At 36.0% G+C, this 27,474-nt stretch overlaps 1 protein-coding gene across 4 annotated transcripts; it reads right to left on the reverse strand.

The window, feature by feature from the left end:
* Nucleotides 1–22,235: 22,235 nt before the first annotated feature.
* Nucleotides 22,236–26,304, reverse strand: LOC131638685 (pentatricopeptide repeat-containing protein At2g39620-like). 4 transcript variants are annotated; one of them, XM_058909246.1, is made up of 4 exons: nt 23,496–26,304; nt 23,008–23,309; nt 22,865–22,919; nt 22,236–22,574 (listed from the first exon to the last, which is right to left on the reverse strand). In XM_058909246.1, exon 1 carries the CDS (start codon nt 26,168–26,170, stop codon nt 23,573–23,575), a length of 2,598 nt encoding a protein of 865 aa, XP_058765229.1. In that variant the 5' UTR covers nt 26,171–26,304; the 3' UTR covers nt 22,236–22,574; nt 22,865–22,919; nt 23,008–23,309; nt 23,496–23,572. The 4 variants fall into 4 exon arrangements, with proteins under 4 accessions (XP_058765229.1, XP_058765227.1, XP_058765226.1 ...); XM_058909244.1 differs by having other exon boundaries at nt 23,008–23,332; XM_058909243.1 differs by having other exon boundaries at nt 22,865–22,909; nt 23,008–26,304.
* Between the last annotated feature and the right edge of the window lie 1,170 nt (nt 26,305–27,474).

Here is a 27,474-nt window from a genome sequence, read left to right on the forward strand (position 1 = left end):
TAATTGCATCACATCAAATTAATATTGGACATTGGCCCACAACTCCATCAATACATCATTCTCATAACAACAATTACTTGCCATAAGGCCACACATCATGTTAACAACAAACAACCAAACATCGTCACATATCAAGAATGAACATTCATTAATACATAACACATATGAACATGATCTCATGTTATCGATAATTAATCACATACCTCATATCAATACGATAACTGATCAGTGCATATTTATGCACATTCTCCTATATTTTTACTTAGGCATTTCTTTACTTTACCTTGGTTATTTTTCTATTTTAATGTGTTTTTATAAATCAGTTTATTTTTGCACTTATTTGATTTTCGCACTCTATTTTCAGCATTAGCAGTCTGCACTAAAATGATCATAACTGGAGCTCTGGGAATCGGATTAACGCGTTCTAATAATCGCCGGAAAGCTAAGAGAAAGAGCTACATCTTTCATGTTGGAGTCAAAGGCAAATTCGGAATGTATAATTCCCAGAATTTCGTTGAAGTGTCAGTCATTAGAATAATTTGTTTTTGGGTCATTATTTTATGGGCTTGGGTTATGTTTTTGACCCAGTTTAAGTTAGTAGAGAAGAAAAACTTATTTTGTTTTATAAGGGTTGACAGCCGTTAGAATATTTGAGACCTTTTTTCTTTCCCACAAATTTTACTTTTGGTTTCATGATTAGAATGAAGAACTAATTCCTGAAGGCAAATCCTGCTGCTTATGGGTTCCATTGCTTTGAGGTTATTCTAATACTAATTTAAATTCGATTTCTGTTCAATTCTTTTCTATGAAATCATTTGCTTAATTTGATTACAATTGTTTGCTTAATTCGATTGTTGTTCATAGAATAGAATTGATTAAATTCGATTGTATGCATGTTCCTAAATTTAATTGCGTGTTATCGTTTGCTTAATTCGTTAACTCGTCATATTCTTAACCGTTTGCTTAATTCGGTAAACAGGAACATAACTCGTATGATTTTGATAAGCGTTTGTCTAATTAATCTCATAATCGAATAGGATCGAAGCCGTTTAGGGATTGGTGTTATTATAACCGATGATAAGTCGGAACCCGAATCAGTAGGATTAGCCGTTTAGCTTATTTTGATAATCACTTAATTTACTTTGTTTTTAAATTGATTCTAAAACCATAAACCCCCAATTCAATTTCTATTAGTTAATAACAAAACAAGAATCCTTGCGATACGATACTCGAGTTGTCGTTACCGTTAACTACAGTTTTCAAAATACTCGTTTTTGATCCGCGCGCGACAGCGGATCAAATTGGCGCCGTTGCCGGGGATTCTTGTTGTTATTAACTAATATTAGGCATAGTGTTATTGCTAGGATTTTCTTTTGTGTTGTGTTTGTTGATTTTCAGGGTTGCAATTCTGGTTGGTGTACAGTGATAAGTTTTCCAGCCTATCAGGTAAGTTTGAAAGCTACTGTTTCGAATCGTTCCGAATTTTTTCCACAAAGTCAGAAATAAATCAACGAACAGGACTCCTTTAGAATAGAATTCTAAACGAATTTGACCCTCAAAATCGCAAAGTCGTTGTTTTTCTATTTTTTATGAATTATTTACTGTTTTCATAGTGTCAAAAAATTCCAAAAAAATTCTCAAAATTTTTATTTGTCTTCATTAGATTAAATTTCTATCTTTTGTATTTTTTTGAATTCATTTTAGTCATATTTGTGTTTTTGTGTAAAAAAAAATGGGAGACTCATTGGATCAGTTGGCTTATCTTATTAATTTGATGGAAGCAAGAGAACATCAATCGTGCTATCAAAATCATATTCCACTTGCGATTTGCAATATTTGTTCTTCAAATTTTCATGGTAATGATGCATGTCCTATGTTGTTAGATACTAATTTTTATGGTGAGGCACAAATGGTAGGTGATCTTCAAGGACAATACTCATACATTGAAGAGCAGCCTATTTGGCCATATCAACAATTTCAACAAAATGCATCATTGAAAGCTGACACACAATCATATTTGGAAGAAATTATCAAGCAAATGGCTGCAAATAATCTTCAGTATCAACAACAAATAGATTCTACTCTTCAGACTTTGCAAACACAAATTGGACAACTTTCCACTTTGATGAATGCCATGCAGCAAGCTCAACGACTAAACCAACAACCTTTGGAAGAGAATTCTATTTTTCAAATTGAGTCGATTTCTGAAAATGTTGATGATACTCGTAATGATTTGCTTGCATCTGATTTTCCATCACTGTCTGATTTTGATGATGTTTACTCATGTTCTGATTGTACTGACACTAACATTTGTGTTGTATGTGCTGAGATTGATGCTGCCTTGCAGGGTAACATATTTACTACAGGTGAAGTTCTTATCGATGAAGTTGTTTATGCAGCTGATACTCTTGACATCCTGGCTGCCCCAAGCACTCCTTCCATTGAGCAGCCACCTTCCCCCGAGTTGAAACAACTTCCTGAAAATTTGAAATACGCTTATTTAGAGAGTAATGAAAAACTCCCAGATATAATTTCTTCTAACGTTGATTTTGATCAAGAAAATAAGCTATTGCAGGTTTTGAAGAAGCATAACAAGGTGATTGGGTGGACTTTGATCGAAATTCTCGATATTAGCCCATCTATGGTTTTGCATAGGGTCTCAATTGAAGGGGAAGATGAAACAAAAGTAACGAGGCATCCCCTAAATCTTTTGATCTCTGATATTGTGGAAAAGAAGATCACGTGCCCATTCGACACTTTTACTTTTCGGAGATTGTTCTTTGATCCTGGAATAAATGGCGAAGGCACTAAAATAAATTTCAAGGTCAATGTACACCGTATTAGGCTATTCCATGAGAGCCCTACTTTGGAAGGAGAGATTGTAAAAGAGGCTTCACTAGCAAAGGCTGTTTATGCGATCACATATCCTCCTTGACTACTCGGGTGTGTTCTTTCCTTTCTCTCCCTCTTACTTTAATAATTATGTCCTTTCATTGAGGACAATGCTTGTTTTAGTGTGGGGGAGGGAATTCTTTGTTTTATTCTTTTGTTTTCTTATTTTGTTTTTCAGTTTAAAAAAATAAAAATAAATATGCACCGTTTTGAAAGTTTTAGGCTATAGACTTATTTGAGTCGAGTTTGCGGAGACGTGGGAAAAATTCACAAGATCGGTATCGTTCTAACACTGTAAGTCTCTTGCATATGGAAATTGATTTGAATTTGTTATTATGTTTTAGCCTTAATTTCTCACTCTTTGACAGCTCTTAAGTAGTTTATTTCAGCAGTCGGCACCATCTCTCACACACTTTACGCATGGAAGCCGATGAATATAAGTGAATGTTCCAAAAAGAAAAAAAAAGAAAAAGGTAATGCGCCTTCTAAGTTTGGTGACCCTCACCCGGTCACTTAACCCAACGGTTGTGGACCCTTCAAAAAAATTCAAAGCTCTTTGTTAGTTGGTTCAGCGGTTTCTGGTGCTAAACTTGGTAGGGAGGATTACGGTCCGATCCCCCGCAACTACAACTGAGTAAAAAAAGGGTTATGCCACGCAAGTACCGGAACCCCGTGCAAAAGGATCAGAGTCACTAACCGGTCGTCCTGCTATAAGTGTGTGGAGATAACGGGCTTAATGTGATTGCACCTGAATGAAAAAGAGCAAAAAGGATGAGTAAGTTAGGCTATTGTATAATAATATGATTTGAATTGGTTTGTGTATTTAGGAGGCTTATGTCTGCATATCTGTGGTTAGTGTTCTTACGATGTCCTTAGTGTGCAAGATTAGTACCTGTCGATGCAAACTTACACGAAGAAGATTTGTAGCCTAGGATGAGTAACTGTTGATGTATTTGTGCTTTCTTTGTTTTGTTTTTTATTTTGCTCGGAGTGCAAAAGTTCAAGTGTGGGGGAATTTGATCAGTGCATACTTATGCACATTCTCCTATATTTTTACTTAGGCATTTCTTTACTTTACCTTGGTTATTTTTCTATTTTAATGTGTTTTTATAAATCAGTTTATTTTTGCACTTATTTGATTTTCGCACTCTATTTTCAGCATTAGCAGTCTGCACTAAAATGATCATAACTGGAGCTCTGGGAATCGGATTAACGCGTTCTAATAATCGCCGGAAAGCTAAGAGAAAGAGCTACATCTTTCATGTTGGAGTCAAAGGCAAATTCGGAATGTATAATTCCCAGAATTTCGTTGAAGTGTCAGTCATTAGAATAATTTGTTTTTGGGTCATTATTTTATGGGCTTGGGTTATGTTTTTGACCCAGTTTGAGTTAGTAGAGAAGAAAAACTTATTTTGTTTTATAAGGGTTGACAGCCGTTAGAATATTTGAGACCTTTTTTCTTTCCCACAAATTTTACTTTTGGTTTCATGATTAGAATGAAGAGCTAATTCCTGAAGGCAAATCCTGCTGCTTATGGGTTCCATTGCTTTGAGGTTATTCTAATACTAATTTAAATTCGATTTCTGTTCAATTCTTTTCTATGAAATCATTTGCTTAATTTGATTACAATTGTTTGCTTAATTCGATTGTTGTTCATAGAATAGAATTGATTAAATTCGATTGTATGCATGTTCCTAAATTTAATTGCGTGTTATCGTTTGCTTAATTCGTTAACTCGTCATATTCTTAACCGTTTGCTTAATTCGGTAAACAGGAACATAACTCGTATGATTTTGATAAGCGCTTGTCTAATTAATCTCATAATCGAATAGGATCGAAGCCGTTTAGGGATTGGTGTTATTATAACCGATGATAAGTCGGAACCCGAATCAGTAGGATTAGCCGTTTAGCTTATTTTGATAATCACTTAATTTACTTTGTTTTTAAATTGATTCTAAAACCATAAACCCCCAATTCAATTTCTATTAGTTAATAACAAAACAAGAATCCTTGCGATACGATACTCGAGTTGTCGTTACCGTTAACTACAGTTTTCAAAATACTCGTTTTTGATCCGCGCGCGACAGCGGATCAATAACATTCACACAACACATCATCATGATTTATCATGCACTAGTTCACAAAACCATTTATGAAAATCAACCAACCACTACTACATCCTACATCATCAACAATTGCAACCAAGCACTATGATTATTTACCAATCATATTGCATATATAAACAATTATGTGTTTTTCATCAACAACACCTCATAACCAATTCATAACAAGCTAACCAAGCCTATACTATCATATAGAACATCCAACTAGCTTCCTAACACTTCGAACGGCGTACGAAACGGAGCTATGGATCAAAGTTACAAGGTTTCAAAGTTTGGATAATTGAACACACTACACAACTCATCACTTGATCCTAATAAAAATAATGGAATACTTCATCCTATGAATCATTTAATTAGATAATAATATAGGTTATTGCGTTAGCTTTCCAACGGTTCGAACGGCGACAAAATCGGAGTTACGGTTCAGGAGTTACGAAGTTTCAAAGTTTTGGAAAAACAGAAAAAGCTGTCGTCCGCTTCAGCTCCGCTAAGCGGACCTCCGCAGAGAATTCCTGCAAAAGAACCTCCGCTCAGCGGACCTGCGTAAACCCAGAAAAAACCAGAACGAACCAGAACGGTTCCAGGCCCCTTATACCCCCCAAAACCACTCCCAAACATCATTATAACACCAATACAACACATACAAACCATAGAAACAACCTAACATCAAACTTTTCATGGTTGATTCATCAATCTATCTCAAAACCTAACATTTTATCCAAACTCAATCAAGCCATAGAAATGGAAAACAAACATGATCAATCACCATAACACAACAAGGATATCATTTAATCATCATACAATCATTCTCAAACAAACTTAAATCAAACAAAGACCACACAAGAAAATTGTGGAAATTGGAACAAGAAGAACAAGAACAAGAACAAGAACAAGACTATAAGAATCATACATCCAAGATAAATTAGATTCACCCCCTTACCTTGCTATAGCAACGATCGGAACTCGATTTGGATGAAAAACCACCAATCTCCACATTTCCTCCTCTTTTCCTTCTTCTCCTTTTTCCTCTTCCTTTCTTTCTCTTCTTTCTTATAAAGAAAATATTTATCAGGCGGAAATGACCAAAATGCCCCTACGCTCAAATATCGTTCAAACGCCCCAAAACGCGGAATATTACCTTAATGATATTTCCAGTACCAAAAATATGAAAACCTTCAATTAAATATTAGTCCGCCATCCCGAACTAATACCGACTGAAACGACTCCAAAAACGGTAAAATTCCAATAGATGTCACAAACGCCCAAATCAAGTATATACTTATTTTTCCGAGCGTTACATCTTGCCCCTTGATAGGTACTGTGTCTCTGAATTGGAAGGCATACGGCCAGAGGAAAATAAATCTTCTTGCCCCTAGATAGGAATTCAGTCTTTGATAAGAGCACCTGAAATTGTGCGCCCTAAATCCCTAAGATCCTTGAAAGGGTTAGTCAATATGCTATGTTATGATGTTATGATGTCATGATGTTATGAAGATGTAACGCTTTAGGCAAAACGTAAGGTAATAAGGATGAGTGAGTCCCACAAGAAAAACCTGCAAAGAAACCAAAGGGTTAGTAGCACACACAAGCAAGTCACACAAGTGTCCTTAGGTTTAAAGGCTTGCGGAAGTCCATAGGTAAGTACCCTCCCCACTGAAGTTTAGTTGGTTCAACCTGTCCTAAAATAGTAACCGGGTTCTAGGGGGTCTCATCTCGATGATCACTCTCGAAAGCATTATCTCAGTCAGCGCTCGGGTGGCTGACCGAAAACATCTTGAAAGATTGATCTCAATGAGTGTAGCTTCGAGTATCAACCAGCTTCAGTCAAGGTCCAAAGCCGGCCATCTCGCTACTTCTTAATAGGCCAAAGTCAAGTTCAACTAGGGTTCTAAGGGCAAATTAGTGCTTGATGATACTACATGGTAGCCTAATGTCTCCTCGGTCATGTTCAAGGGCCATCAAAACCAACCAAAGTGTCACACTAACGGTGGCCACCAGATCAACCATATCGGGACGAGCCGTACAGTCTCCTTGGTCTATTTCCACATACCTAAGGTACACTAGATCCGGGTATAGGATCTTTCACACAACAGAATACCCAAAACAGCCTTTATAAATAAAGCAATCAAATCAAACGAGTGAAAACATTTAAGTGAATCCTAAACTTTAAGGTAACCCCTCTTTTTTAAGTATATCCCCAGCAGAGTCGCCAGTTTTTTAATACGGTGGGAGAACTGACTTTTTGAAATGTTGCGGATAGCAAGAGTCGCCACCGACTTTTATTTTATCCAATTGGAAAGTCAAAAAGAACAGGAAAGACCTTTGAAAGATTTTGAGTTCAGGGGGTAGATTATACATAGGGAAGGTGTAAGCACCCTTTGTATCCATGGTTATCCATGGGCTCTTAATTGCTTAGCTCACTTGTTTGTTTTGAATTGTTTGAAAGAGTGTCGTGTGTGAATAGAAAAAGATTTGACTAAGGACTTTAGCTTGTAAATAAGCGTAGCCTTTTGGAAATTGTTTTGAAAAGGAGATGTGAAAAGTAATAGATTTTGATTTGAATGGAGAAAGCAATTAAGAACTACCTACCCTAAGTTCGTCTTTCTTGTTCTTTAAGTTTTTTCGTTTGAAAGGGCTATCCATACCATAAGCAGGGTAAGTAGTCCTTTCATTGGATTTGCGGGTCATCGAAGGGTCATCGAGAATAATCGTTCGCCACGAGACTGTCCCTACCATAAAGAGGGCAGGTAGTCTAAGGGAAGGATATAATAGTCATTAAGGCAACAGTAAGGATACCTTAGCATTCGAAGAGACTATCACCATTTAATCGAGGGACGAGATCATATTTATCGTAGGCAACTCGAAGGGACTATGATCTTTTATCGGAGGGACATGGTGATTTTGAATCGAAGGCAGCAAGCTAAGGTATCCCTATATCCGAGAGACTTGGCTATTTTTGATCGAAAGGCTACAGAAGAGGAGTTACCTAAAGGTGGGTGTGTGCAGCAATCACGTGATTGTATTCAAATATTTATCTTGCGTTAGTGAGCTACGTCCAGTTATTCTTGCCACTCCCTATTTTACTAACCACGCAATAAATATTGTGCAGGAATTAAAGTGCGGAAAGTAAAGACCAACGCTATTACAAGTTTAGGGATGGGGGATTTACAATAAACACCTGTAGGGGGTATGCGGAAAGTAGAAGACGGAAATTAAAAAAACCTAGTTAATTATTACATTAAAAAATATTTAAATAAACTTGAATCTCCGTCGAATCTTCGATCATCCTGAAAATCAAGAATTAAAGTACTAGGGTTAGTGTATGAAGAAACTATTTATCATAATCTCGATTAATCAATTAAATTCTAATAAAAATAATCGATCTAAAATTATGTGCAAAAACTATAAATTTTGATGTTTTAAATTAATTGATAAAAATACATGCAAGACAATTAATATTTAAATGTTAAAAACAATTTTTGATGAAATTAAAAAAACGAGTTTTCGATTAAAATTAATAATTAAAATAAAACATTATTTTTAGTTAATGTGTTTTTTAGGAAAGAAAACAAAATTAATTAATAGTTCATGAATAATAAGAAGAATTATATAATTTAAACTAAAAAGAAATTAAAAATCTTAGCTTTGGATCCTGTGTGGCAGCTTGATGAAGGTCTTTGATGCGCCTGCACTTCCTGGCCGTTGGTTCAGAGTGAGATGCAATCGTACGACTGGGATCTGAGGGCGTATGGTGTTCTTGCCTGGATGTGCTGCACTGGATCTGCGTTCAAACAATTTGAGGAAAAAAATATGTCTAACCAGGGGATCGAACCCAGGTTTCTTGGGCAACTAGCAAATTCACTTGACCATCTATGCTGCATCATTACTTTGAAATTATAATGCACACAAAAAACAAATATTATAGCTAATAACTAATGGAGAGAGAGTCAGAATGGGGTCCACTTATCACACGAGCCACCAATCAAAATGGAGAGAAAGAATGATTTCGTTGACTGGCGAATCAGGATGCTCCACGCGTAGTCAAGGGGTCATCCGTCCACCTCGTTATCTTCTTCCTCCACACCTGCGGATTTTTCTGCGCTTTCTACTTCGGATTTACCTGCGGAATTACAGCATATCCGTAGGAAAAATTTTGCGAACATGAAACTCAAAGAAACAAACGTTAACGATCAAGAGACAAGCCCAGAACAACATAAAACCATGCCCTGGACCAGAATATAGGGACACTTTGGTCTGAAACCCCTTGCATCTATGAAAACGATACCATACATAATCTTTGCCTTAACAATGGCGTATTGCGTTATTCACCTCTAAGCTTCGTACAAAGGATCCAGATCTCTTCTAAAAGTCACAAGGAACTTGAATATGCAATTAGATTCTATTGCAACACGTTAAAAAACCAAAAACGAAATTCAAACATGCATGAAAAAAAATATGAATGTGATGTAAGCATGGTACGTGTTATATGGCCTTCACCTTGGTTCAAACTTACTCTATGCTACCTGGAGATATGATTGAGAAGGTTGTTTGGCTTAGAACGAAGCTGGGATGATGAACACGAATCTTGCACTTTCTCTGAGAACTTTGTTTTCTTGAAACCCTAATTCTTCCTCTCCTTTTTTTCGTCCCCTTGAGATTAGTATAGTATTGCATATATATAGGGCAAGAATTAGGTTAAATATTTGTCTTGGACTTCAAGTTTTTGATGACTTGGAAATTTGATTGAATTTTGATTGGAAACTTCCTATTTTTGCTTCAATTTTGATTCAATATTTCTCAATCAATATCACATGATTTATAGGTCAATATTAGCTCAATATTTGATTGGGAACTTTATCAATACCATATCTTTCATATTTATCATTATTTCTTCATTAAATTTTGAATTAAAATGAATATAATTCAAAATAAAAATAAATAATAATGCAAATAATAGAAGGATGGCGTGATGGGCCCTTAGGTACTTTATGAACATATTTAAAACTCAAAACCTTGGCCCATTTAGTCAAAAACTCAAAATTCTCCACTTTGCCTTTTGTGCATTTTCTCAAAATTGCCCAACTTTAGCAAGTCGCAACTCTCTCAAAAATTATCATATGAAGGTGTTATAGAACTTTTTGGAAAGCCCAAGATGTCCTTTACAAGCCACTTTGGAACATATTTTTAATTTGGTGAGTTTATCTTGATGATATTGCTCCTAACAAAAAACTGCTTTTTGCGATCTTCTAGAAGGACCTGTAATGTTTTGGCTCATATCTTTCAAATGATGCATTTTTGGCCTTGGATTTAGAGAGACAGAGTTGTAGAGAAATCAATTTACTTTAAAATGAGCTTTGGATGGGAAATATATGATGTTCCATGTGAAAGTTATGGCTGGTCAAAGTTCAGTTGACTTTAGGTCAAAAACCCTAATTTAGAAACTTTAGGTTTTGTTTATTTCTGAACTTTCCTTGATGAATCATGATCAATCCTTGATCAAATGATGAATCATACTTCAAAATAAGGATGTTGACCAAAAATTAGGAGTTTTGACTGTACTTTGACCATAGTTGACTTTTAGGTCAAACTAGTCGACTGTTGACTTTCTGAGCAATTGATTGGGCAATCCTTGGAATTGAAGCCTGAATTTTGTCTTAGAGATAGTTTGAAACATCATAAGTCATCTGAAATCCATTGGGGACCTTGATTCATTCATTTTCTTCAGAGAATTCAAAACCCTAGTTTAGGAGGTCTTTGTCTAGGAGAGTGTGCCTTTGAGTTTTGAACTTTGGTATGAGTTTTAAAAGGTGAAATGAGATGGGCAAATTTTGGGGTATAACAGTTTGGTTATTTAATTTTAAATCATTATTAAAAATATAAAATTCAAAAATATGTCTTTTACTTAGATTAATTAAGTTAGTAATTTGTACATAATTTTAGGATTCTTCGATTAAATTGTCAATCATCTTTGTAAATAAATCATTTGTATATAAATTCGCACTATCTCTCATGCATCATTTTATATATTCGTACTAACATTTTCTTGATTTTTGCGAGGAACTACCATCTTGAGCATTGGACTATTTGGCGGACATTTATAATTTTATTTTGTATATATTATTTCCGCCTTAATTTTCATTTTGGGTTTGTAATAATTTTTATCCCCATTCATTTAGATTTGTAATCCCCCATCCCGAAGCCATGTAATAGCGTAGGACTTTACATTCTGCACTTTACATTTCGCACTAAATAAATTGCTAGATGTATACTAATAGGATTGCATGGAAAGACTAAAACTGGGCATAGCTTACTAACTCAAGAATAAATATTTGAAATTAACACACCCATGTTCACACACTCACCTTTAGGGTTTCCCCTCTTCTGTTGCCTTTCGAATAATGGTCAAGTCCCTCGAACGTAGGGATGTCTTAGCAAGGTTGCCTCCGATTAATGTCATCATAGTCCCTTCGAGTGGCCTACGATAAAATGATGATCGTCCCTTCGAATGCTAAGACGTACTTACATGTTGCCTTCTATGACCATCCAATGACCCTACGATGTCCCGAACACATCCAATGTATAGGACTACCTACACTCAAATGGTATGGATAATACTATCTGTAATACGGTGAACTGACTTTAAAAGAAAATGTCGCAGTAAGCAAGAGTCGCCACCGACTTTTATTTTATCCAATTTAGGAAAGGCAAAAAGAACAGGAAAGACCTTTGAAAGAGATTGAGTTCGGGGGGTAGGTTATACAAAGGGAAGGTTTAAAACACCCTTTGTATCCATGGTTATCCATGGGCTCTTAATTGCTTAGCTCACTTTTTGAATTGTTTGAAATGTTTGAAGTGTGAATAAGAAAATATTTTGAAGAAGAACTTTAGCTTGTAAATAAGCGTAGTCTTTTTGATTTGATTTGAAAAGGAGTGGAAAAAGATTTTGATTAGAATTTGAAAAGAGTAAGCAATCTGGAGCACCTACTCTAAGTTAAAGATTCAGTTCTTTCATCTTTTCAGTTTGAAAGGGCTATCCATACCATAAAGAGGGCAGGTAGTCCTTTCATTGGATGTGCGGGTCATGGAAGGGTCATCGAGAAAGTATCGTTTGCCATAAGACTGTCCCTACCATAAAGAGGGCAGGTAGTCTAAGGGAAGGATATAATAGTCATTTTAGGAAACAGTAAGGATACCTTAGCATTCGAAGGGACTATCACCATTTTATCGAGGGACGAGATCATATTTATCGTAGGCAACTCGAAGGGACTATGATCCTTTATCGGAGGGACATGGTGATTTTGAATCGAAGGCAGCAAGCTAACGTATCCCTATATCCGAGGGACTTGACTATTTTTGATCGAGAAGGAAGCATAAGAGTGGTTACCTTAAAGGTGAGTGTGTGCACCAATCACGTGAGTTCAGTTTGAATATTTATCTTTGCAGTTTATGAGCAACGTTCAATTATTAGTTGTCACTCCCTATTTACTAACCACATAATTAATATCATGCAGAAATTAAAGTGCGGAAAGTAAAACCCTAAGCTATTACAGTTTTAGGGATGGGGGATTTACAATAAACACCTGTAGGGGGTTTGCGGAAAATAAAAGACGGAAATTAAGAAAAAACCTAATTAATTATTACATTCAAAAATATTTAGATAAACTTGAATCATCGTCAAATCTTGGATAACCTGAAAATCAAGGATGAAAGTAATAGGATTAGTGTATAAAATAATTGGTTTAAACGAAATACGCAAAATAAATAATTTAATATTTTTAAATAACTATTAAAAATTAAGAAAATCGAACTTTCGATTAAATATAATAATTAAATAATTTTTGGATTGAATCCTAATTAATTAACTAATTAAAAGTATAGGCAAAATTTAATTTTAGTATTATTGATAAAATTATGGAAAAGTCGAGTTTTCGATTAAAAATAAATATTGGTCAAAATACAACATTATTTAGTTAATATAATTTTTTGGAAAACAATAATTAATGAATTAAAGAATATAAAATAAATTTTTTTAAAAAGGAATAATGTAATTAAAAATAAGATAAATTAGAAAAACTTAGCTCTGGATCTAGCGTGATACAGCTCTGATGGTCCGTGGTAGACTTGCGTTTCAGGGGCCTTAGATCTGGAGATAGCATGAATCTGACGGACTTTGCGTGAGGTTGCATGATGCTTAGGCTTGGGGAAAAAACACCAGATCAGTGAGTCACACAATTCATAAAAAAACTTGCACAAAGCCTGGGTTCGAACTCAGGACTTTGAAGTGGCCATTATGTCTATACTCTCATCCAGCCATGCGCCTCTTTTTGTTAGTAAACCCTAAATCAATGTATATATAATAAAACGTTAATTATTGATTTCAGTCAAAAATGTCCATGCGTGGGTCCCATGTCTATTGCGTGAGCCAATGAGAAAGAGGAAGAGAGAGGTGAACTTTTGACCAGCCAATAACAATCCTCCACACGCGCAAAAAGAAGGCTGAACATTTGACCAGCCACTCAGTACCTCACACGCGTCCTCGTGAGTGTCCTTCCACTATTCATCTTCTTCATCCTCTATACCTGCGGAAATTCCTTCGACAATACCCATGATTTTACCTGCGAATTTTGTTAGGTTTTTTCTGCAAAAATCAAACTCAGCAATTTTACGTTTAGCAATCAAATAAAAATGCCCAGATCTATTAATTTGGCCCTTGCGAATATGATGGTGGCATTTGTTTATCTGGAGACGTCCTAAACCATGGAAAACGAAGCTTGCTTGCTTCATGCCCTAAACATGGTGTTTCACTGTACCTGCACCAAACCTTCACATCAATGGTTCTAAAGGATCCGAAACATAAGTATGAACACATATAGATACATAACATTGATTCAAATGGCATAGATTAAGAGATTCGAATTGTAAGAAACCATACAAACTGTTGAAGATGAAGGACAATGATCAGGAACGTTGCTTGCTTTGAAAACGATTAGTGTGTGCTCCTGATGCCCTCAAGGGGAGTATTCGATGTTTGGAATTCGTTGAGAATGGATGTGCACCAAAAAACCTTATGCCCTAGCTCTTGAAACTTTGAAACCTTTTTGTTTCTTTTCCTCCTCTCCTTTTTTCGTCCTCTTGTTGCTCAGAATATATGCCCTTATATAGAGGGTGAGAATTAGGTCATAAGACTTGGGAAAGAAATCATGTGAATGGTGATTTAGAAATATGAAAAAATTTGATTGAAAATTGTGTATAAATCTTTCTATTTTTGTTCAATCTTTTTCCAATCAAATTTTTATGATTGACATGAGCCCCAAGGATGATTATTTGATTGAAAAATCAAATCATGCATCAATTTGATTTGATTTGATTTTTTCTTTGATTTAAATTGAATAAAAATAAAAAATAATAAAATAAAAATCCAAGCCAAGTATGAACGAAATTCCATGGTCCTCAAGGTGTTTCTTGGGCCTTCATATGATCCAAAACAAAACCCCATAATTTATTTCATCATTTTTGGTATTTTACTTAATTTATTTTGCATTTAAATGAATAAAATTCAAATAAATAAAAATAAAAATGAAAAAAATATAAGAATGGTTTTATAGGTTCTTATTTGGGTCATATGTATGTTTGAAGTCCAAAACCTAAGCCCATTAGTTCAAAAACACAAAATTATTCAATTAGGGTTTCATGCACTTCTTGAAATTTGACCAACTTCTGAGCCTCATATCTCCTTCAATTTTTGTCATATGACCATGTTGTAGGACTTTTTGGAAACCTAAAGATGTCCTCTACAAGTCACTTTGGAGCATATTTTTCATTTGGAGATTTTATCTTGATGATATGGCTCCTGACAAAAAACAGCTTCTTGCGATCTTCTAGAAGGACCTGTAATATATTGGCTCATATCTCTTATGCGGAAGCATTTCTTGACCTTGGGCCTAACATCAAAGTTGTAGAGAATCAAATCTCCTTGAGAATGAGCTTCGGTTAAGGAATTTCTGAGAAAGTATGAGAGAGATATGGCTGGTCAAAGTTCCGTTGATTTTTACCTAGAAACCCTAATTTAGCAACTTTGTACTTTTGTGGATTTTTTATCTTTTCTTGATGAATCATGATCAAAATTTGATCAAATGATGAATATAACATTAGAATGTTGATGTTGACCAAAAACTAGGAATTTTGACTGCAATTTGACCATAGTTGACTTTTAGGTCAAACTAGTCGACTATTGACTATCTGAGTTGTTGATTGAGCAATCTTATGAATCAGAGCTTGAAAAATGGCATGAGGACCCTTTGAAGCATATGAGAGGCCATGGGATCCATTTGAGGTCTTAGAACTTGATTTGATCTCGAGAGAAACAAAACCCTAGTTGTGGGTTGATTGCTTAGGAGATGAGTGCATTCAGTCAAGTCCCGAGCTTTTGATATTCAAATGAGCTTGAGTATGAAAATGTGATGGGAAAATTTTGGGGTATGACAGCTGCCCCTATTCAATCTTCTTATACCTGAGGATGTAGATTGGCATGTGTGCCTGACGGAATTTGAAGGTGAAAGAGGATTGAACACTAGAATAGCAAGAAATTTGCCCTTGCTGATGTAGGGACCTTTTCCGGAGATGGGCTTAAAGATGCCATCTAGAAATTGATGAAAGTTGTCAGGGATGGACTTAGAGATGCCACCAGGATATTGAGATTTGATTGAGATGGGCTTAAGGATGCCATCCAGCTTGATAGACTTGAGAATCAGAATACGTCGTACATTAGACTGTCTCTGAAGGATATACTTAGGATGAGTCGTACGTTAGACTATGCTTTTTAGGACGAGTCATACGCTAGACTGGGTCCAGTTTGCATTGTTTAGATGTCTGGAAAACCGTGCGTTAGGCTGAAGGATGGGTCGTATGTTAGACCGGGACTGATTGCATCGATAGATGTCTGGAGAGCCGTACGTTAGGCTGAAGGATGGGTCGTACGTTAGACCAAGTCCTCTGTGTTGATAGTTATCAGAGTATACCGTACGTCAGGTCGTATCCTAGGATGAGTCGTACGTTAGACTGGATCCTTTGTATTGAGAAGTATTTGTTGGAGATTGATCGTGTCAGCACCGTTCGTAGTAACTGAATTAGATCTTGGAAAGATGATCGTGTCTACACCGTTCGTGATGATAGAATTAGATCTTTGAATGTTGATCGTGTCAGCACCGTTCGTAGTAACTGAATTAGACCTTGGAAGGATGATCGTGTCTACACCGTTCGTGATGATAGAATTAGATCTTCAAGTGTTGATTGTGTCAACACCGTTCGTAGTAACTGAATTAGACCTTGGAAGGATGATCGTGTCTACACTGTTCGTGATGATAGAATTAGATCTTCAAGTGTTGATCGTGTCAGTACCATTCATAGTAACTGATTTAGATCTTGGAATGTTTTCGATTACTGCCAGGGGACTGATGTAGATATCATTGCCAGGGGACTAATATGATAAGGATTGATTGATCACTACCAGGGGACTAACATGATGAGAAGGATTTTGATTACTGCCAGGGGACTGATGTAGATATCATTTCTAGGGGACTAATATGATAAGGACCGACTGATCACTGCCAGGGGACTAACAAGATGAGAAGGATTTTGATTACGGCCAGGGGACTGATGTAGATATCATTGCCAGGGGACTAATATGATAAGGGCCGACTGATCACTGCCAGGGGACTAACATGATGAGAAGGATTTCAATTACTACCACGGGACTGATGAAACATATCATTGCCAGGGGACTTAATACGATATTTCACTGCCAGAGGACTAATGTGATATTTCACTTCCAGGGGACTAATGTGATGGGAGTTTGATAGGAATGATTATCAGAACGAATCTTCGTCTGGATTGTTTTTGGGAGAAGAAAATATGCTTGTTAGAGTTGATAAGTTGTTTGATGATATTTTCCTGACCGTTTGGTCGACCTGAAAAGCAAAGTCCATTTTATGCAATGTCATAATGCATGTAATGTATGATGAGCTTCTCAAAATAAATGAGAAACTTTGTATGTTATGTATGCAATGTATGGATATGTATGTGATGTATGAATATGTCTTATGCCATTTGGAGTGTTTTTTGAGAAATAAATCTCTATATTGTTGTGACTCTGATGCTTGATCCCGTCCTGAAGATACACAACTGGGGATTTCTGATTTCTGCTTGGGGATGAGAGCCATTAATCTTGATGTACCCTGATTGGGGATAAGAGATATTAATAAACCATGTCGGGGAAGAGAAAAGTGTCGGGGAACTGGTAGTGTCGAAGATGTAAACTCTGTTGAGGAACTAAGTGTAACACCCCAAATTCTAAACTAATTATTTTAGCATGATGCTTAGCTGTATTGATGAATTTTGGTGTATTTTAGAATAATTAGAATAATGAGTGGAATTATTTTAATTAGTAAAATAAAACAATATCAGTGTTAGAGATATTAAGGGCAAGAGTGGTAAATTGTGAAGAGTAATTGAGGGCAATATGGGAAGACCATATTAGGGGTCTTAGGGGTAAAAAGAGAAAAGAGAAAAGAGGGAATCATTCTGCACGATTAAAGTTTTGAGAAGAGGCAGAAGGAGAGAGCTAGGGCACGAAGAACATGGAGGGATACGTATAGAGAACGTGAAGAGAAATAGAATCCAACCGTGAATCGAGGTAAGGGGGAACTCTTCCTTTTAGTATCTCTTATGTGGTCTTAGGTGATAGGTAGATTGATGTATGGTTTAGTTCAATTAGATATTGGGATTGTTAGGTTAGGGTGTTAAAATTGGATTGAATTGATGATAATTGTGTGAACTATTTGGTTAATAATGAGTTTGGATGATGTTTTATGGTGTATAATTGAATGTATGATGATTATATGCCTGTACGTGATGTTTGGAATCGTTTTTGGGTGAAAAGGGAGTGAAATCGCAGGGTCTGTCGCAGACTTGAGGTTTGCTGAAATCGCAGGTCCGCTGAGTGGAGGTCCCAACGTAGTTCGCTCCTGTTTGACGTCGCTTGAGGTCCGCTGAGCGGGGGTCTGAAGGATTTCGCTTCTGCCTTGCTCCGCTGAGAGAACCTTGTTGTGGGTGAATTTTCCCAAACTTCAAAATAACGTATCTTTTGATCCGTGAATCATCTCTTAGTGCCGTTTTGGGCGTTGTGCAAGTAATTAAATGTTTTACATGATGAATGATGAATAATGGTATTAGCCGACTTTATTTCCTTAAAAACTCGATTTAATTACTTGATGAGAATTGAACATTGTGTGCATATGAGATAGGTGTGACAATGTGTTTGATGTGATGATGAATTGGTTGTGATTTGTTATTATGATGGTGATGGATGCATGACTATTTTAATGATGTTGAAGACATGTACATACTTATTCGGTGGTGTGGTGTTGAGATGAGTTGTTCATCGTGATTCGGTGTGTTTTAAGTATGTTATATGTGTTTCATTCATTCATATGCATTGATGTTGGATCCCGGTGATGTTTGGATCGTTGGTGGACATATTTCCCATTGTGTGGAAATTGTGTCGGTGGGCCGTATCTCGATGAGGCGTAGATCGGTTAGGTGGATTGATTCCACGGTTTATTGGTACCACATGCATAGTGTCAGTTGTGTCATATGCATTTTGTCATAATATGATTGTACGGATTTCTGCAGTATGTGTTGTAATCTATTATTGTGTGAATTAATGAATAATAGATGGGAATCTGAATATGTATAATTGGGTGAACGGTATATTATGATGCTTGTTGCTTATGAATTGCATAATATTTACTAATTGAGAATGAGACTCACCCTTACATGTTGTCATTTTCAGATTGAGGAGTAGCGGCATTAGTGCTTGGTGAGGATGACTCATAGAGTTTATCCGTTTATGTTGGGTCGTGTCGGTCATGCTCTGATCTGTAACACTGGGGAACGATAGTTATAGAGTTTTTATGAATTTAATCTACTTTATTGGTGTTGGATTATGATTCCATTGGATGTATTTGATAATGTTTCTTATTCCGCTGTGATAAACATAATTACGATTTGGTGAACCGTTTCCTAATGAAGCATGACTTGACCATGATTGGTTTATTTATTTTATATAATTGTGGCACCCTTGTGTTTATGTTTTACTCTGATATAATTGTTTAAAAATTACCGCGGGATTTAGAAGGGTGTTACACTAAGTCTTTGTTGGGACGGGAACATTTGAAGATATCTTTTTAATGATTACTCTGTGCGGATATGATCCTGTGAAACCGGGTTTGTGGGAAGACATGGATGTCTTGAACGTTGCCCCCAGTATTATAGTAACTGTCATTCCTGGATTTGTATTGATTGAGACACACCAATGAGTGTTGGTTGAAGTGTCAAACAAGCTTTGCACAACGCTTCAGCAACAACACTTGAGGAACTGAATCAAATCGCAGTAGCATCCTTCGACAGATTGCATCACCAACTGAACATCAATTTTCCAACGATCTCAGAGTGACGAGACTTAGCGCAGGACCGATCCCTTACCAACTCTGCGTCGACTTTCGGTAACTTCGCGATATCTCTTCTCGCTTCTCACTTTTACACGCCTGATTGCTTGTTTCATCTTGCTATCCATTGCTTACATGTGAGTATTATGAATCTATGATTTTAGGTTGTGTGGATTGTAGGTTCAATAGGTGTGTTTTTTCTTTTCATTATATAACATATGCAAATTAATGATTTGAGTCAGTAATGTATTTGATTTTTTTTCTTTCTTTTTTAAATATTTCAATTTTGTTAGTTAGTTAGTAAACATGTCAAACATATATATATATATATATATATATATATATATATATATATATATATATATATATATATATATATATATATATATATATATATATATAGAAAATATACCCTTATTTTTTAAAAAAAATTATTAGTTTATTAGGCTTAATTTTTGTTTGGTTATTTAATTTTAAATCATTATTAAAAATATAAAATTTAAAAATATGTCTTTTACTTAGATTAATTAAGTTAGTAATTTGTACATAATTTTAGGATTCTTCGATTAAATTGTCAATCATCTTTGTAAATAAATCATTTGTATATAAATTCGCACTATCTCTCATGCATCATTTTATATATTCGTATTAACATTTTCTTAATTTTTGCGAGGAACTACCATCTTGAGCATTGGACTATTTGGCGGACATTTATAATTTTATTTTGTATATATTATTTCCGCCTTAATTTTCATTTTGGGTTTGTAATAATTTTTATCCCCATTCGTTTAGATTTGTAATCCCCCATCCCGAAGCCATGTAATAGCGTAGGACTTTACATTCCGCACTATATAAACTGCTAGATGTATGCTAATAGGATTGCATGGAAAGACTAAAACTGGGCATAGCTAACTAACTCAAGATTAAATATTTGAAATTAACACACCCTTGTTCACACACTCACCTTTAGGGTTTCCCCTCGTCTGTTGCCTTTCGAATAATGGTCAAGTCCCTCGAACATAGGGATGTCTTAGCAAGGTTGCCTCCGATTAATGTCATCATAGTCCCTTCGAGTTGCCTACGATAAAATGATGATCGTCCCTTCGAATGCTAAGACGTCCTTACATGTTGCCTTCTATGACCATCCGATGACCCTTCGATGTCCCGAACACATCCAATGTATAGGACTACCTACCCTCAAATGGCATGGATAGTACTATCGCCCAAGGAAAACTTTAAAGTATGGGAAAGACCTTTCGAACTTAGGGTAGGTAGCTCTTAAGTGCTTGCTCACAACAATTCAAATCAAATGTTTTTCACACCCCGTTTTCTAACGTTGTCTTTTTAGACATTTTCAGAATCAAATTGTTTTTCTAAACACACACGACACTTTTCAAACATTTCAAACAAACAAAGTGAGCTAAGCAAATTAAAAGCCCATGGATAACCATGGATGCAAAGGGTGCTTACACCTTCCCTTTACATAACCTACCCTCCGAACTCAATCTATTTTCAAAGAAGGTATTTCCTGTTCTTTTATGCCTTTCCTAATTGGATAAAATAAAAGTCGGTGGCGACTCTTGCTCTCCGCAACATTTGTTTGCGAAACATTTCTAAAAAGTCAGTTCTCCCACTGAGTTACAATTTTCATCTTTACTATTAAGAATATTTCATAACACTTATGCTACACTGTTATTTATATTTCATCTAAACCATTTTCAACCATGGATCCTCTCTAACTTTCCACGCATCTCCGACAGGTCATGTGAGGATAACTACTCTGAGGACTTGCCACATACTTGCGAGACGCCCCGCTCAGAGGGAATAATGTGATTAAGTAATTCCGAGTGTTTATTGATTGCACTACATTGGATGATATACACTACACATTGTACGACATTCACAGTCAGACGCGTCCCTTGTATGACATAGCCTTATACTCCGGATGGTTGACTTGTGGGTCACACATGATGCATTCACATCTGTCTGAGCAATTCATGTGTCAGTTTGGGTTTCAATTTGGTATTCCAAGAGATCCCTCCGTGTCTGTTCCTTCTACTATGATCCGCAAAGATGTTGATTTGATGTTTGATGATTTCTATAATCATCTGGCGTCAGAGGAAGCACAAATTGTGTAAGCTCCTCGGCCATGAAGTAGTATAATTAAGATACATTCAATGATATTTCAGAGTGTCGCATTCCTACATGATACCAAATGCTCAGGAAAATCTACCTAGGGAAGCTCATCAAGAAATATTAATGGAGGAGTAAACTAGGGTAGATCACGTCGTTGATGTGTTACCCGCATGTCACCATATTATGACTATTGCGCGAGTCAATATAAAGAGAGGAGAGTTTCCAAAAGACAGTCCTGTAAGGGCCACTATAAAGGCTATTATATTTGAGACACTGACCGTATTTCCGTACAAGAAGCATAGAAGAAACTAGGGGTGAGATATACCCATTGTATTATGATGTTTGATTATAGATTTGAACTAATCTATGAATTTTTATTTGAATTGCATCAGTGTATAGTTTAATTGCTAACAAATTTATTTTGATAGTAAACTTAGTATAAATGGCCTAAAACATGAGTAATGTTTATATATAACAAAGTCATGCACTTGACATTAATTTCCAATTAAGCGCAATATAACAAAGTCATGCACTTAACATTAATTTACAATTAAGCGCAATAGAAAATCAAACGGAAAAACACGTTAGAATCTATATTTCTACTGGTATATAAAAATTTGGTACATACTATACCAAAACTTACTTAAGTTATAAGTATTATGTAGAAGTAAATTGGCAGAAATAGTCATCCAATGATCTACCTGGGTTCACATAACCATACAAAACTGTGGAGAGGCAATGAACACTATATGAAGAAAAAAACTGTACACTGAAAGATGAAATGCTTAGACTCTCAGGACATTCAGAACCAATGCTAACAGCCTCTATCCTTTTTGCCTCATTTCATTATCTTTTCCACCAATTTCTTGTGTTCACAAAACAAATAACTGCGAATGGTTTTGCCTGAAATATTTGCTACCTACATGCCAAAGGAAAATTATCACAAAGTAAGAGTTAATAATAAATATAATAGACACAAGTCACAACACAGTAATCAGTTGGTGCAAATTCTAACCCTACGTGTCTTGAAACTAAAAAACAATATCAATTATCACCGAAGAAGGTAACTAAATAACAGCCAAAGATTGTTGAATCCATGAATTTAACTAAAAAAACAAGTATCTTGAAAGCTCAGGTGCCAAACATCATCAAGTTCATACAAGTGTAAGTAAACAGATATACAATGATAAACAAGTTTAGGAACTTAACCTCTTTATATCTCGTGATTTTAATCTCTTGATGGTTTCAAAATATCTGAAATCAACTGAAATAAGCAATTTTATAAACATAAATTTATCCCTGGTAAAATCTAAAATTTGAGAAACAATAGACTAATATTATAATACAAGCACCTTCGATCTCTTTTCATAGATGCGACGTGAAACCTGACCATCATGCAAAACAGTGGCAGTATTCTCTGGTCTTTCTGTTCAGGAAGCTTGCGACCAGGACCACCTATTCATTCCCAAATTTGTCATCTGCTGTAGCTGTAGAATTAGACGGTTAGACGGTTCTCTTCAGCTTACTTCTGCAGCATTTGCAATCCTAATTCTCAAAAGCTTTCTAGGAAGCAGATTTGATCAACTCCTGAGCTGTTTTGTGTCATCTTCGCTGCTTTTCTGTTAACTCCTCCAGCTGCTGTATGACAGCTCAACTAGGCAATGCAAAATGAGGAGTCTCCAAAAGTTACATAGCACACAGGGATAGCCATTTTAGATTTTCAAGTGTTATACACGATAATAATGTATTTAAATTCTAGTAGACGTTATTACATAACTTGGTGATTCTTGTAAGGCTTCTTTTCAATTTGTAATCGGAAAGAGGAACTTTGATTGCATACCTTCTCCTCTTTTTGGTTTTAAAGAAAAAAACTCCTTTGTTCTGCTAGTCCGTGTTGATAGTGGCAGAGCTTCGTTACTAGCAAGAAAGGCATGAACCTTGTTTGTGGGCTCCAATCCAACTATATCCTGGAATTTTCTTCAAGCCATGAGCATTCATATGTGATCTTGTCCTTCTGGCCTCATTCCACTTACCACATTGAGCATAAATATCTGATAAAACTACATAATGAGCGGCATTTCTCGGTTCAAGTTTAACAAGGTGATCCAGGGCAACCTCTCCTAATGTAATATTGGAATGAATTTTACACCCTCCCAGGAGGGCGCCCCAAACTTGAGCATCAGGTTCTGTTGGAATTTTATTAATTAAACTAAGAGCTTCATCAAATAAACCAGCACCGCACAAAAGATCAACCATGCAGGCATAGTGTTCCATATTGGATTCAACATGGTGCTTTTCACACATTGAGGCAAAAATGTTCTTTCCTTCTTGAATTAAACCAGCGTGTCTACAAGCAGATAATACACTGATGTACGAAATAGAATCAACATGAACATTAGTCTCTTGCATTAGTGAAAAAAGAGCGACGGCAAGTTCACCTTGGCCGTGCATTGCATATCCTGAAAGCATTGCATTCCATGAGATAGTGTCTTTGTTTTCCATTTCATGAAAACATTTCTCAGAATAACTAAGTTGACCGCATTTAGCATACATATCTACGAGACTGTTTCCAAGAAGGGTACTAGATAGAAATCCCATTCGGATTATGCAGGCATGAAAAGCCATTGCCTCTTTTAATACTGTCAAATACGAAACAGCCGGAAGGATGATCGCAAATGTGACTAAGTTCGGCAATATATTTTCTAATTTCATCCGTTGAAAAGTGGAAATCGCTTCATTGGCATATCCATTATGCAGATACCCTGAAATCATTACATTCCAAGATACCTCGTCCTTTACATGCTTGGTTAAGAGAAACAGGCATTTAGCTGAGAAAAGGCTCCCGCATTTGGCATACATGTCCATTAGAGCAACTTTTACATGAGTGTCAGATTCCAAACCACGCTTTTTAATATTTCCATGAAAGTATGTTCCTAGATCTAGGGCATCCATTATGGAACAAGCTGAAACCATACCCACCAAGGTTCCACTATCTGGTTGAATACCACTTGATTGTAATCTATGGAAAATTTCCAATGCAAGATATGGATCGCCATATTTCACAAACCCATTTATCAAAGCATTCCACACCACAACATCTTTATTTTGCACTCTGTTGAAAAGCCTCATAGCATGCATAAATAATTCAAATCTAGTGTACATTGAGACAAGAGTTGTTACTGTTGAGATATCAGACTCCATATCTGCTTTAATAGCATAGCAGTGCAAAGTCTTCCCTAATCTAAGATTTGAAATTTCTACACAAGTGGAAACGAGAATCGTCAAAATCACTTTATCAAGTTTCAAGCCTTTATGCTGCATCTCTTGAAATATAGACAATGCCTCTCCAGGATAACCAGCTTGAACAAGAGCCGATAAAAAAGAAGACCAAGCAACCAAATCTCTTCCTTCAAGACTCAGAAACAATTCTTTTGCCTTCTTCAACTCGCCACATTTTGCATACATGCTCACTACAGGAGTAGCAACAACAATATCTGACATTATCCCTATCTGCAAAGCACAATTATGAATTTCCTTCCCTTTCTCTAAGTCTCTCATTTCTGCCGCAGCCAAAAGAGCATTTACAATTGCTACCTTATTCATCTTAACATTTCTATGCTTAATTTTATCAAACAATTCAAGAACCTCAAAGTAACAACCATGGTGTACATATCCAGCCATCATTGTTGCCAACGAGACATCATCTATAACCCGCATCCGGTCAAAAACACGACGAGCCAGACGTATCTCACCACATTTAGAGTACATATCGATCAATGAGTTTGAAACCACCCCACAAATGCCTCTTCTAACCACATAACCATGAATAGACTTACAAGAACCAATATCCTCTAATCTAGAAATAGCCGGAGCCAGGTTCAAGATACTCACAGTATCAGGCTCCAAACCCTCCATCTGCATCTTCCGAAACATTTCCAACGCCTCACTAGGATTCAAGCTCTGCGACAAACCCGAAATCATCACATTCCAAGAAGCAGCATCTTTCTTAAGCATTTTATCAAACACCTTCCTTGCACTATCCAAACGACCCATTTTACAAAACATGTTAACAAGACTAGTCCCGATAAATACATCACATTCTAACCCTTTAGCAGCTACATCACGGTAAACAGAAACACCCTCATGAAAATCTAGAGCAGCAGTACAAGCCTTCAAAACAAAGGTAAAGGTGTATTTGTCAGGTTGCAGTCCAATTTGTAACATTGTGTGATACAAGTGTATGGCTTTGTGGAAGTGATGAAGTGTAGAATAGAGTCTAATCAATGAATTACAAAGAATGAGAGATGGGTATGTTGATTGAGATGAGTTGGATTGGTGGAAGAGACCTGAAACAAGGAAATGGGCGTAGAGTTGGTGGAGAGGGTTCAAGTGTTTGCATGAACGGACAAGTTTAAGGTAGTTGTTGTTGTGGTGATGTTGTAGAATTGCAAGGGAATGAGTGTGAAGTGAGTTAGAGTGTTTCAAAGTAAATGTAATAATGGTTCTCAGTCTCATTTTGTAACACAATCAGAAGATGCATGCGTGACTGAAGAAATGAATGTTCGGTCTCCGAATTTTTGTAAATATCATCTCAAACACGGGGAGTTTCTTAATTCATGAGGTGGAAAAGAACTCATGCAAAATCAAAAAAATGCAAATCTCTAACCAACAAGCAAAAATAATTTCACCCTAGAATCATACTTAAAGTTTTTTTTTTTTAGATATATCTCCTGAATATAGTGATAAATAAATTGTCAATTGAGCAATTAAATAATTATAGGGAGATATATCTCCAAACATTTAAAGTAGAAATTTAGAAATCCCTTAGGTTAGTTTTCGAAGATACATCTCCGAAAAAATTAAATATGTTGTTGTTAAAACAAGCCACCTGTATGATCAGACTTCATTTCTATTTTGTCTCCATAAACTCTCTCCAAAAACCCATAATTCTCAATCAAATTTTTCATTTCAAAACTTCATTCTTGTGTTCCATCAAATCAAAAGGAGCAAAAGAAGTTGGAATTTAAAGTAAACGGTATCTCTTCATTTTGAAGAAGGTTACGCTACCTCCGGAACTGTATCTCTAAATTCTCAATGAACTCGTCCAGAAATACATTTCTGAAAACTGTTCGTGCTGAATCATAACCCAGTGATGCGTTCCACCGTATTCTCAATCTTGCAAAAATCATAGCTCGGTCACTTTTTATTGTATCAGGCTTATATTTTAACACAAGGTCACAAATGTTATTATCTACGACTTTATTTTGAAGGCCGAATTCGAATGGTACTCTGAAGACCTTCGTTTTTGGTTTATTTTGCAAAACTAAGTGGCTGAACTGGAAAGGGAAATTTGAATTTAATAGTCGAATTTAATCGGTCATTTCTTATCCGATTGAGCTCATCTTTCTACACGACGTCACTGACTCAAAGATCTACAACTATGCTTTGAAGTCTGAGTCCGGATTCTGCCCCGATCAATACTAGTTTTTGCACAAAGACATGTTAGTGATTGACACAGACGCCTAACACAATGTTGTTCGTTTTTATGTCGATTGCTGAATATTCAAAAATTCATATCTCCTTCATTTTTTATCCGATTGGACTCATTTCTTGGCACAAGGTTGTTATTGATGTCAGCTACGTTTTTGCTTCTTGGCCTAGTCCCAAATTTTGCACAGAGCCCCCTTCAAATTTGACTCAAACGTGTCGAGGTTTGACCGAATAAAATTCTGCACTATTTGTTTGGACTATTTTTAGGCCCATTAGTCTAATCCACCCACTTTGGCTCATACTATATATTCACATCTGTCTCATAGTTC

The sequence above is a fragment of the Vicia villosa genome, unplaced genomic scaffold, assembly GCF_029867415.1.
Source record: "Vicia villosa cultivar HV-30 ecotype Madison, WI unplaced genomic scaffold, Vvil1.0 ctg.002372F_1_1, whole genome shotgun sequence".
NCBI classification, from domain to species: Eukaryota; Viridiplantae; Streptophyta; class Magnoliopsida; order Fabales; family Fabaceae; genus Vicia; species Vicia villosa.